General features: G+C 45.1%; 1 protein-coding gene across 2 annotated transcripts in view; it reads right to left on the reverse strand.

The window, feature by feature from the left end:
* Positions 1 to 2,377: 2,377 nt before the first annotated feature.
* PRKCZ (protein kinase C zeta) overlaps positions 2,378 to 12,262 on the reverse strand; it is a 239,807-nt gene continuing 229,922 nt past the window's right edge. For both annotated transcript variants that reach the window (XM_069078743.1, XM_069078744.1), the window contains 2 exons: positions 3,623 to 3,738; positions 2,378 to 2,887 (listed from right to left, as the gene is read on the reverse strand). In XM_069078743.1, the coding sequence (XP_068934844.1) occupies positions 2,800 to 2,887; positions 3,623 to 3,738 (204 nt within the window). In that variant the 3' untranslated portion in view covers positions 2,378 to 2,799. The remainder of the gene's footprint in view (positions 2,888 to 3,622; positions 3,739 to 12,262) is intronic.

Raw genomic sequence — 12,262 nt, forward strand, 5'->3', positions numbered from 1 at the left:
CTACAAAAAACTTATATATATATATATATAAGTCATTATTAGCTGTTTATACAGTATCTTTTCATTAAAAATTTTTTTTAATATGCCCTTTTTTGAAATAACTTGTTTTAAGGAAAATAATTACAATCTATTAGGCTTTTTCATTAAACTCTTTAATAGGTGTGCAAGAATAGAAATGATCTCAGCTGTTATGGGTTAGCGTACCATCTTCTGCACAAGGAAAACGGGCCAGCAAAGATCAGAACTAAGTAATTTTACAAAACTACAAGAACATATTTACTGCTTTACAATCATTAAATTAGCTAGTCTTCATTTACTATTTCAGATATGACAACTATAGACCATCTCATTACTGGATCCATTTATAATATATTAGGACTTTTTTTTTTTTCTCAAACCACACATTTAATTACATCCTTCAGTTTCTTTAATATATAAAACAAGTACTTTATATAAAAATTTCCCCTTCATCATAAACAAGAATGTTATTCATACACTTGCACGTGAGCAACCAAACTCATAACCGGCAAACTATTTGGCAACACAGCAATATTGTAAATGCCTTCGACTGTAATAAACCAAGGGCACCGGTGCTGTCGCTGGAGCCAGCAGGTCTTTCTTTGTCCACCCAGAGCAGCGAAATGAATTGGCTGCCACTAGCAGTTTATGAGTAGAACAAACACACACACAAGTCCCTTGTCTGGAGACACGCCCCAGAGGGAGGATCCCTCCCGATCAGGGTCACCCTGCTCTCAGTCACACCGTGGCATAACTAAAATGTGAGCAGCTGGAAAATGGAGAGGTTTGATGAAAGTCACACCGAGGTGGGGGAGTAGGGAAGTAGCCAGCTGGGAACAGCCTCTGGCCTGTGTCCTGCATGCCCTTTGTTTCTAGGCTTTTGAGGCAGGCACGTTTCACTGGGAAGTGATCAGCACTGGCTCCAGCGAAGCTCCTGGGCCACCATGGAGAGCCCAAGCTTAGCTGGATGGGGTCGCTGCCCCGAAGAGCTGTGGGGGCTGCAAACAGGGCCTGGTCATCGATGGTCAGTTGGGGATTTGAGAGAATGTTTTGGCAGTCTCTTCCTAGCACCTCATGACTTGGATGTGAATCTGAGAGATGTCACGTTCAGCACCGAAAGCGATGCTGTACCCTGAGAAACCTATATGTTAATGCAGAGAGAGTGGAGGAGGGTTTGGGTGGAGCCTGTATCTTGCATCTGCTTAGGTCTTTGTGCTTCCTGCACTGTTCTCTCCCCCCTCCCCTGACATGCCCTCAGATCCAAGCCACACAATGCATGGAACCAAGAGCTAGCACAGACACCTCCGCAGCCTGGGCCACGGTCACCTGCAGAAGTGGCAGATGGGTCTTTACAAGCCTTTGGAACATTTTCTATGGCAGTGGACACTTGGTAGTCCAAACACCTTAAAGAAAGTGACCTGACTTTTCCACAGCTGGACAAGAAAGCATCGAGTTAACCACTGGGAAACTAACATCGATGACCCGGCCCCCCCCCCCCCCCCCCCCCCACCACACACACTTGTTTTTACTGTTTCCGAAAGAGAAGGGATTTAATGGAAAGTTTTCAAATTGGCTAATTTTTCAAGTGGTTCTCACTCCCCCTTGCCATCTTGACATATAAAACCTATGGTTGAGCTTCATCAAGCAATCCTTTCTTATAAGCAGAATGGTTATTTAGTAATATACATATTCTCAAAGCAAAGAGATTATTAGAAGTAGGAGGTGTGCTTTATCAGGAAAATGGGTTATGTTTATGGATACTCTAGATTGATTATTTAAACTTTTAAGGCTAGCTCCATTATACTTTTTTTTTCCTATTTTCTAATTCGGAATATCATATTACTGATAAAAATATTTTCCAAAAATCTAATACATAACACAAGACATGTAGGCACTGCTTAAGGATTTTTCAGAAATCTATTTTGTGCAAATTTAGTTTTTTAAATATATATGTTTTTTGGTCTAATGGTGCTTTGGCAAGCATCATTTTAAAAATCTCTATCATCCAATTTTATCCATCAATAGAGTGATTTACTAATTGAGATTAGCATTGCTCCTTCATAGCTCAAAGGACATTTCTAAAATAAAGGTGTGTTTTCAGCAATAGACACTCCAGCTGTTAATTACATGCTCTGTATGAAAATACCTGTTAAATATTAACAACAAGAACTTACCAGGATTTAGAAAAGGCTCCGAATTTGTAAAAATTCTTCGTTGCAGTTTATCCATTTAGGCACTTAAAACTTCCGTACCCAAACTTATGTTTTGATTGCTAATAAAACACAACTCCTCTTTTATTTAGATAGTGTATCTGAGATGTTTAGACAGGTGCCACTTGTGGGAAAAAAGGCATCAGAAATGAGGTTCAACACCACTGTAACATTTTATTCTTCAGGATATTACACTTTAAATTTCTTGAATTTGTCGGCCATTGCATCAAGTTTTGTTTTGTAGAAAGTGTGCACCTTCAAAGTCGTTGGAACATTCCTTTCCCGAGGACGTAACGAACATGAGATTCTTCCATGAAGCAGGCACGTGTGCACATTCCCTCAGAAAAGAAGCCAGTAGCGTCAGTGCCCCAGACTTAAAAACCAGTTCACTTAGAGGAAGACACCCACCAAAATCTATTCTCTTCTTTGATTTTCAGCAGCAATTTTTAAAAAAATCATTGGTCTCCACTCAAAACCTTATAGTTCCCCAGCCTTGCATGCATATACTGTAGTTAGGGATAAATGTAAAAGTTCATTCACATTATTTGTCCACAATGGAGATGCTGTTTCTTCATACTGACTCTTCTGTAGAAAGCAACAAGGGATTGATGTATTCAAATCCTTCAAACTCTGACTGGTCTATTCTTTTTATTACATCCCTTTAGGAAAAAGCAAAAAAGACACAATTATTGCCTTGTGTTTTATTCCCTACTGGTAATGCCTCACAGACTTTACTGGATGTGTTTAATTTCAGAAGGATGAGAATACAAAATATTCATTGTACCAAACTAGGCAATGCAGGCGTGGTCTTAGAACAGGAATAGACTTGAACGACCACCTAATTCTAGCCCATTTTCACAAAGGAAAGGAGAATCCGCGGCCAAGACAGTGAAGTGCTTTACCAAAGGCCACATGACAATTGAGAGGCAGGAAAAGATCTACAACCCAGGACCCTTCCCCAACTTCCCCTCTAATTTCACTCTTGGTCAGTCACCACACATGGGGAACCTGAGAGTCAAGAGGCTGCCAGAGAAAGCCCGGAACCACTTGGAAAACGTAAGCTCTACTATATGAGGGGTCCTAAAAAAGCTTTTCCTCATCCCCTTGCAGCAGGGCTCTCACAGGACCGCCATGATGACAGCCCAGCCCACCAAGTATTCTGGAACTCCAGCCCATTAGGACTGGAGGCCGCCTTGTTAAAGATCAAGCGACCAGAGGCAGATCACTATGGTGCACTCACAGCAGAGGGGTGGTGGGTAGGCTGGCCCTAGGAGTTCAGGGTTCAAGGTCTGCTGGGTGATAGAAATGGGAAGGGGACACACTGTAAGCACTTAAATAAATTCCTCTGCCTCCTTGTGATTCTGGGAAAGCCTTAGATTTACAAAAGCACTCACTCGTCATCTGGGGTGAGCTGCACAGGTTCGCTGGTGAACTGTGTATCAAAGTTATCCAGACCATAATCATCGGTTATCTGGGGCTGAAATGGAGGGAGGGCTTGCTTCTTCTCCAGCTTAGAACAAGAACAAAACAAAGATCAGATGGGGTCGTATTTATAACATCAGTGCATGAGATGCATCTTCCACATACCACTCATAGCTCAAAGAGGGAGGAACAGGGCCAGGGAGGGGCCCTAGTCCAGGGGGTCTGAGAAATCTTGGGGGAAGCCAGGCATAGACCCTTACTCTGAATTAGGTTTGTAAATGCATAAAGCAGCTAAGATTACAAAGGAAATCAACTATATGAAGAGTTAAAAAAACATAAAAGGAAAACATTCACAGACTATAGGTTAAGAACTGCTGATCTAGTCCAACTGCCTTGCTATGTAGAGGTAGACTCTGAAGGCCTGAGAGGACAGGCCAAAACCCAGACCCTGAAGACAGAGGGAAAAAAAAGCTTTAATGCCAAAGTTCATTCGGCCCACAAGCCTTTATTAGTAAGGGTGATTTGGATCCAGGTCCTTGGGCATCAGGTGGCCACAAGTCTGTGTTGAGAGCCCAAAAGAGATGGATTCCTTTGTTCTGTGTCAATGTTACAGATAGTTGGAACCTCAGTCCTGGACAGGAGACCCTGGCATGAAGCCATCCCTTGGAGGCAGGGGCTAGAGGAGGGAGAGCCCATTGCCCTTAGGACCAGCTCTAAGTAACAGTGTTTCTCTATGTTTTGAGATTCCAAATCTGGGGCCTTACGTTCAAACATAGCTTGGCCCTTTACTATGTGTGTGACCTTGAGTCTCAGTTTCTCCATCTATAAAATGGGTTGGACCAGAGGGTCCTGCCTCTCTCCAACTTCTGTCTTCCATTGATCATAGTTCTAACTTGTAGAACCAGGTAAAAACAGTCAAATCCCTCTTTTACAGAAGAAAGTGTTCATGCCCTCCCCAAGTCTTTTTTTTTCTCCTGGCTAAATATCCCAGTCCCTTCAGCCAAGGCTCCTGTGGCCTTCCTCAATGACCTTCCTCATCCCTGCTACCCTCCAGCCTCTCTCCAGCTTCCTCACAGCCTTCCTTCGGAGGTGTCCTGAGCATTCCAGGTGTGGGAGGGAACAATGACCCCACAGCCCTCAAGTATAAACATACCCTGGTTTTTGGCACCTTCTGTCCACTTGAGGATACCCAGACAGTGCCTTTAGGCAGTAATGAGCTCCAGGTGAGACACCCACCCCTGCCAACGTTGACTGACATCAGTTCTGTGACTCAGCTCACACCGGAGATCCAAACTCTCCGGTAGGGAAATATAAATGGTCTGGAATTGAGGGGAGAGAGGCCTGTCCTAGAGTCAAGGGATCTGGGTTCAAGTCATGCCTCACACTGTAGGACCTCCAGCATGTCCTTTCCTCTCAGTGTCACTGGACAGGATGCTTTCCAAGGGCCCTTCCCACTGACCACCCAGGTGTCTTACATCAATACTGGCAGCTTGTCTCTGACATTAATGAGGTTAGTCTGGATGACAACCAGGTGTTAACCATCTTAAAGTCTAAAACAAAAAAAGGTGTCCATCACACCTGAAAATGGAAATGCTGGAAAAAGCAAGAAGCCGCTCCCTCACAACTCTGTGCCACGTCTAAGTCAGGAATCTGGCCTCAAACCCCTTTAACGTCATGATAAAAGGCTGTCTCTTCTTTGTAAGCTGCACTGGTGGAGAGCACATCAGGGATATAAGACAGGAGTTGTAAATAGCTTTCTTTTCTGCCCACTTTCACATCTCTCCCAAGATCCTCCAGCTCTGGAGGAAACACTATTTTCAGCCCTGTTGCTAGGGAGAAACACTAAGCACTTATCTTTGGGAAAAGTGCTGAGAGAGGAAGAGGGGAAAGATCCCTGGATGGGGAGTCTGAGGACCTAGATTCAAATCTTGGTGCTGACCCAAGAAGCGCAGGACATTGAAGAAGTCAGTTAACTTCCCTGGGCTTTGGTCTCCACGTCCACGCGTCAATCCAAGCATTTATGATCCACTTCCTATGTGCCAGGCATTGTGCTCCGAGCTGAGATATGAAGACAAGCCCCTGCCCTCAGGGAGCTTACATTCTAACTCACTTGGATGGCACGGATTCCACAGTCCATTCTAGCATTAAATCTAAGATCTAGGCTCTCCAGAAAGAGCCACAGGCTCATAAACTCCCAGATCTAGGCCTGGAAGGGATCTTGGTGGTTGTGCAGTCCAAAGTCCTCATTCTATAGATGAGGAAACAATGAGTTGGTGAACAAAAAAAAAACATGTGCTTGGCAATGTACAAAAAGCAAGGCATTCCATGCCCTCAAGAAGCTTACATCCTAACAGAGGAAGGGCCACAGAAGAGTGCTTTGGCACAGGAAGTCCCAGGGATGGTGAGTGTGCCTAAGGTCAGAGAGGCATTAAGGAGTAAGAGCCGGGATAACTGAACTCCAAATCTCCTCCCCATAACTGGATTCTCCCATCCCTCTGGAGGACCCTGGAAGACTTATTTCCTAAACAAAGCCCCAAGGTAAGAGGAATTCATGCTGCGGAGAGATGTACCCAGAGGGTAAAACCCCACCTCTGGGAGCTAATGGTGTAAGATTAGGAAATTTACTTTCATCCTGTGAGCCTGCCAAAGTGCTGGGGGTTTCCCCCCCTCTTCTAATGTTGGAGCACCACCTCCCACCCCGTTCCATCCCAATTGTCCATAATTTGGAAGCTGAAACAGCCCCCAGGGGGTTCTTTCTGAGGCACACCCACCTCATTATAAACATCACCCAACCTTTTTTGATTTTGGCACAGACTCTTCAGGGTCAGCGAGAGTCTAAGAGGATCCGATTGCAATGCATATCCTGGCATTTCTTGTCCTTTACGTGAACTGTCATTTGATACCTCTGGAGGAGTTTGGGGCAGAATCTGACCTGACGTAGTTTCTCTGATATGATGATCTGGAAGGAACTGCAGAGAGCCTGGTGTGTATGCCCCAAACATGAAGCTATTGTTTCATAGGCACGTGCCCCAAGACCAGGGCCCTTGGATGTGTTTTCTTTTCACCTCCAAAATGATGGCCATATAAAAGGGAATAATAGCTAATGTGTATATAATGCTTGCAAAATGCTTACACACATCAGCTCATTCATTTTATCCTCACAATCCTGGGAAGTAGGTGCTATTATTATTTTCACCTCCATTTTGGCTTAAAGGGAGACTGAGACAGACAGTGGGTGACTCGCCCAGGGTCACAATGTCTGAGGCTGCATTTGAATGTGTGCTCTCCCCACGTGTTCTGCAAATGGAAAACTGAGCATCTAGTAACAGGCCATTTAGTTCTGAAGTCAAATTCAGTTTACAGCAAAGTCAACCTGACATTTATTTATGATGAATAAGTGGCCAAGGTACTAAGCAGCTCACTGAAGCTACCCCAGAATGCCCAGGGTCTGAGAGGGGAAAGACAGTGCACGATGCCATTCCAAGCCCCCCAAGCATGAGGATGCACACACCAGGGGACTCTGGTGGGGAGCATCCACGACCAGGTCACTACAGAGTGAACTGTGAGCTGGCCTAACAGAAGAGCCTATGAAGCCTGGGAATGCCCCCATTACCAGGAAGATCGAGGCTGGTGAATCTCTTGAACATCAATGGGAATGGCTTGACTAAGTAAGGTCGGAATCCAGCTAAGAAGAGAGGGTCTGACAAACAGCACAGACCTAGGCACAAAGGAAGTCATGTAAGGCTGGAAGAATCAGGCTGCCATACGTGCACACAGGTCAGGAGGGTCAGGATGTCAGCAGACTCAGTAGAAAGGCTTAACTTTAAATGGAAGAGTGGAAACTGCTTCCTGCCTCCTGAGCAAGGTGGCCTTGTGCCCACGGGGGCTGCTTTTGGCCAGAAACAGAAGAGTGGACAGCAGGTAGGCACGTCATCCACGGTGATACCACCATCCTCACCCCAGCCCTGGGAGAGAGGGACTAAAATAACTGTGTCATGCACCAAGGTTTGCAATGATTTCCTCGAAATCAGCCAAAGATCAACCTGAGTAATGTTATTCCTTTTTACAGATGTGAAAACTGAGGCACAGAGACTTTTTGTTTGGGGGGGGAGGTCTACACAATCAGTAAATGTCCACAACAGACTCGAACTCGGGTCTTCCCGATTCTAAACCCCTGGCTCTTCCCACTACAAAATGCTGCCCTCAAGTGCAGAGAAAGAATAGCACACAAATCCTGGGGAAGGGGCAGGACATGAGGGGCAGGAGAGAGAAATCATGAATATTTTCACCTACATTCTCTCTGACTAAACACAAAACAAGCCCACACCTAATTAGGTACTTCGCTTCCATTCACATTCTAAGCATCATATAAACGTCCTTCTTGGGGCACACACATCTGGATGACATTAATCACAACCTACTTGCAATCATACCCATTTCTATAAAATACATCATTTGGTGGTGACTTAGTAACACATCAGCCATCTGTCTTTCTGTAGTTTAATATTCCTTTGTCTACTAAGGTATGGAACATGAGGATTAAGGTGAAGGGAGTAAATCACAGGCTCAGATCGAGAGTTGAAAGGGACCCCAGAGGCCAACTACCAAAGAGTTTCCTTAAAGAGCTATTAGATGGTAAATGTAGAGCCAGAGGGAATCCTGGGGCTTAGTAAATTCAACCTGCTCCTTTTACAGAGGAGGAAACTGAGGCCCTGAGAGGGGAAGTAACATGGTCAAGGTCACACAGGTAAAAAGTGGCAGAGGCAAAATTGTGAACCCAGGTTCTCTGACTCTAAATACAATCAATATCCTTCCTACTACACCAGGTGTATGCTCCCTGATCTCCAGGAAAGCCGTCTAATTCTTGGTGTGTAGGTGACCCCAGATTCTGGAATGCTCTGTCTGCACAGCACGAGCTCTGATAGGTCCACCAAGCCAAAATCCAACCTATTCATCAATAAATATTTATTAAGCATCATGAGCAGCCATAATAGGCTGGCAGTATGTGTACAAAGAAATAATCTCCACTGGTCAAAAACGCACAAGCAATATTCAGGCAATATCTTATAACGGCTAGAGTGCTAGGTCTGGAAGACCCAAGTTCAAATAGCACCTCTGTTAAGAGCTGTGATTAGGAGGGCTAAATCATTTTCTTACAGAATTTCAAAGTTGGAAGGTACACTGGGCTTTAAGACTCAGCTCAAATGCCACCTTCTTGTAGAAGGCCTTACCTGGTCCCCTCAGGTGTCAGTGGTTTTCCCTCTATGGCTACTTCCCATCTGCTCCATGTATCTTGTAGGTATCAATTTACATACATGGTGGATTAGAATGTAAGTGCTCTGGTGCCAGTTAAAACTTCTGTATCAATCAGTAAGTATTGGGATGAGCCCCATGAATGGTTACTATCATTCCAGCTTGAACCAGATGGGGAGTCTGGTTGTCTTTCTGGATGTCTTTCAAAACAAAGACAATTATTAACCAACAATCTGTTGACCAACTGTTCCAATCCAACCCACCCCTGACCAAGAATCCCTTCTCCAACATTACCGACAAGTGGTCATTTGGGTTGTGCATTAAGATCTAGAGTGAGAAGTAACCCATTCAGGGAACCTGAGGTAGCTCAGCCCACAGTGGGGCAGCAAACTTGGGACTTACATCAAACTTACTGCTGCCTTGAAAGATAAAGAGTTTTAGCAGGGGAATAAGGTCTTAAAATGGGAGCCAGGGAGAAAGGATGGGGAAAACGGCCTGAAGGGAAGGGATGCTCCCAGCAAAGGTAGGAAGAAAGGGGAGCAGATTGGGGATAGGGGGCTGTCAAACCAGCTTGCTTTGGTAAGCTGCAAATGCTCACGAACAGGAAAACGTGCTTATATATTTCTCTTTTAAGTCTAACCAGCTCTCTGCTTCTGCTCTTTTCCAGTTTTATAACTAACAACCTCTCTTTTCCACTAGGAAAGGGGGAGGAAAGAATATTCACTCAACAGCATTTCCCACCTTTCAACTTCTTTGCTAAAAACTCTTTCCCCAGAGAGCTAAAGCTTGATTGGGAAGAGTCACTGTTGGCTTTCATATCTTTGCTGGAAAGTACAGGATAATAGAGCACACATTTCCTACCTTTGACAGTGACCTTGGCATCTCCATCAGAGCCTTGCTAATCGACAGGATAAACCCTCTACTGGTGCAATGGGGCAAATGTGATTTGGAGATCATGTCCAAGAAGTGGGGGCCCTAGGGGAGTTGGGGTCCAGAAGTCAACAGGATTGAGCAGGGAGATGGAACCAGGTGAACCCTCCAACTTCAGAGTCAAAAGATGTGGATTCAAATTCCACTTTCCCCACTTTCTTGCATGGCTCCAGAGATCAAGATTACTTTGTGATGCATGGAGAGTTGGCTTTGAGGATAGGAGTGCCATTTGTGACATAAACTGGCTGGGTGACCTTGGACAAGTCAGCGAAGTCTGTACAGACACTGACAGGCATGGCTAGAAGGTACTTCTATGACAACGAAACAACTCTTCTAAACCCAGAACAACAGAGCTCTGTATCTGGTGCTTTCAGGTTTACAAATCACCTTATTTTTAGGTCACAGACTTAAAATGGAAAAGGACCCAAGGGGCCATTTCTCCCAATCACCTCTTACAGAGGCCCAGAGAGGGGCAGTGATCAGCCCCAAGTCACACAGCCAGGATGTGGCAGCACATGGATTAACCTGATGCCAAGATGAAGGTGCTGCTTCCAATTCCAAAATCAGCATGCTCTTTCAGCCATGGATAGAGCACTGGGGCCTGGTGTCAGGAAGACATGAGTTCAACACTTCCCAGCTGTGTGACCCTGAGCAAGTCACTTCATGCATTTGCCTCAGTTACCCCGACTGTAAAATGGGGACAATAACGCCTACCTCACAGGAGCTCTTTGGAGAATCCAATGAATTAATATACAGTGCCTGGCACACAGTAGGTGCTTAATAAAAGCATTCCTTTCCCCTCCCCTTACAAAGGTTAATCAACCAATCAATGAGGATTTAGCAAGCACTTACTTACTATGTGCCACGTCCTGTAAATACAAAGCCACAAGTTGAAGAGTTTTTGCTCTCAACGGAAGGGAGAAGGCATCAGGCACATTAATAAGTAATTCAGGACCTCAAAGGACTTAGTCCACACTCTCTATTTTACAGGTGAGGAAACCGAGACTTAGAAAGGCCCAAGGTCACACAGCCTGCAAGCTTGGCTGGGACTTGGATCCAAGACATCAGACTCCAAACTCTCTTTTCCCTCTCCTACACTGGGTTAGGTCCTGGCTGGAAGCAGGATCCCCAGCTAGCCACCTCCTCCCTCTTTCTCCACCCTTTGGTGCCCACAGCCTGGAGTTTGCCCTGGCCAGATGAGGGCATGGGAATCCTTGGGGTGAAGGGAATTTTCTTTTAACCCATTTCACCCAGTCTCTCTTGCCAGCCTGGAAAGTTCCAATAAAAACAATTTTTTTTTAATCGAATGAACCAGAAACCCCACCCTGTTTCTGCAGAACAGGCTGCTTTTCTTTCATCCTAGTTCCCAGAAATCAGCTGAGCTCTTCAGCTCAGGGAAGTGTTTGGTGGCTCCAGCTCCTGACCCCTCCTCACTCTCCTGCCCAGACCCCACTCCATGGCTGTTCCATTCAGGATGTAAGGTGCTGCTTCCGCTGACTCCACTGGGCCTCGAGCTGAGCATTCTTGGAGAGCTGGTGCCTTTGCCCTGGTTACCTGGGCCTGCAACTGGCACCTTCTCCATTTTTCTAAGACGATGGAATATTTCTTTCTGCAATTTGGAGCAGAAACAGCTCCCTCCACCCCTCATGACAAAGAGTCTTTTATAGAGAAAGCTGCTGAGTCTTGGGGTCCGTGAACCTGGCATGGGAATGAGCCTCTAAGCCTTGGTCCTTCCCTGTGAAGCTCCCCTGATCCAGGGCCATAGCAAGTCATCCCCAGAGGTCTGGAGAGCCCAGGGTTCAGATCCTGGCTCTGTGCCCATCCTAACTGGGTGACCTTAGAAAAATCACTCAGTTTCCTCAATTATAAAATAGAGATAGTCATACTTGCAGGATCTTCCTTGTGCTGTTGTAAGGCAATTGTGTACAAATCTTAAAGTTAAATGTAGGGGGATAATGGGGAGGCATGGTGTGAAGCAACCCATCAGACTGTAATCATCAGAGGCAGGATTTGAACCCAGACCCATTGACACCAGAGTCAGAGCTCTTTTTACAATACTGTGATTGAAGGATGATTATTACTTGATGTCAGAAGGAAGCAAGCATTTATTAGTCACCTACTGGGTTCAGCACTTTACAATACTATCTCATTAACTTCTCAGAAGGATCCTGGGAGGCAGATCCTTATTATTATGACCAATTTATAGATAAGGAAACTGAGGCAAGCAGGGATTAAGTGACTCACCCAGGGTCACACAGCTAGGAAATGTTTGAGGCTGGATGTGAATTCAGGTCACTTCACCTTGTTTGCCTCAGTTTCCTTATCTGTCAAATGAACTGGAGAAGGAAATGGCAAACCACTTCTAGTATCTCTGCCAAGAAAACCCCAAATGGAATCATGAAGAGTCAGACAAGGCTGAAAACAGTTGA

The sequence above is a fragment of the Petaurus breviceps genome, unplaced genomic scaffold, assembly GCF_028583685.1.
Source record: "Petaurus breviceps papuanus isolate PSGF00001 unplaced genomic scaffold, PetGlider_PUasm1.0 91041, whole genome shotgun sequence".
In the NCBI taxonomy this organism is placed as follows: domain Eukaryota; kingdom Metazoa; phylum Chordata; class Mammalia; order Diprotodontia; family Petauridae; genus Petaurus; species Petaurus breviceps.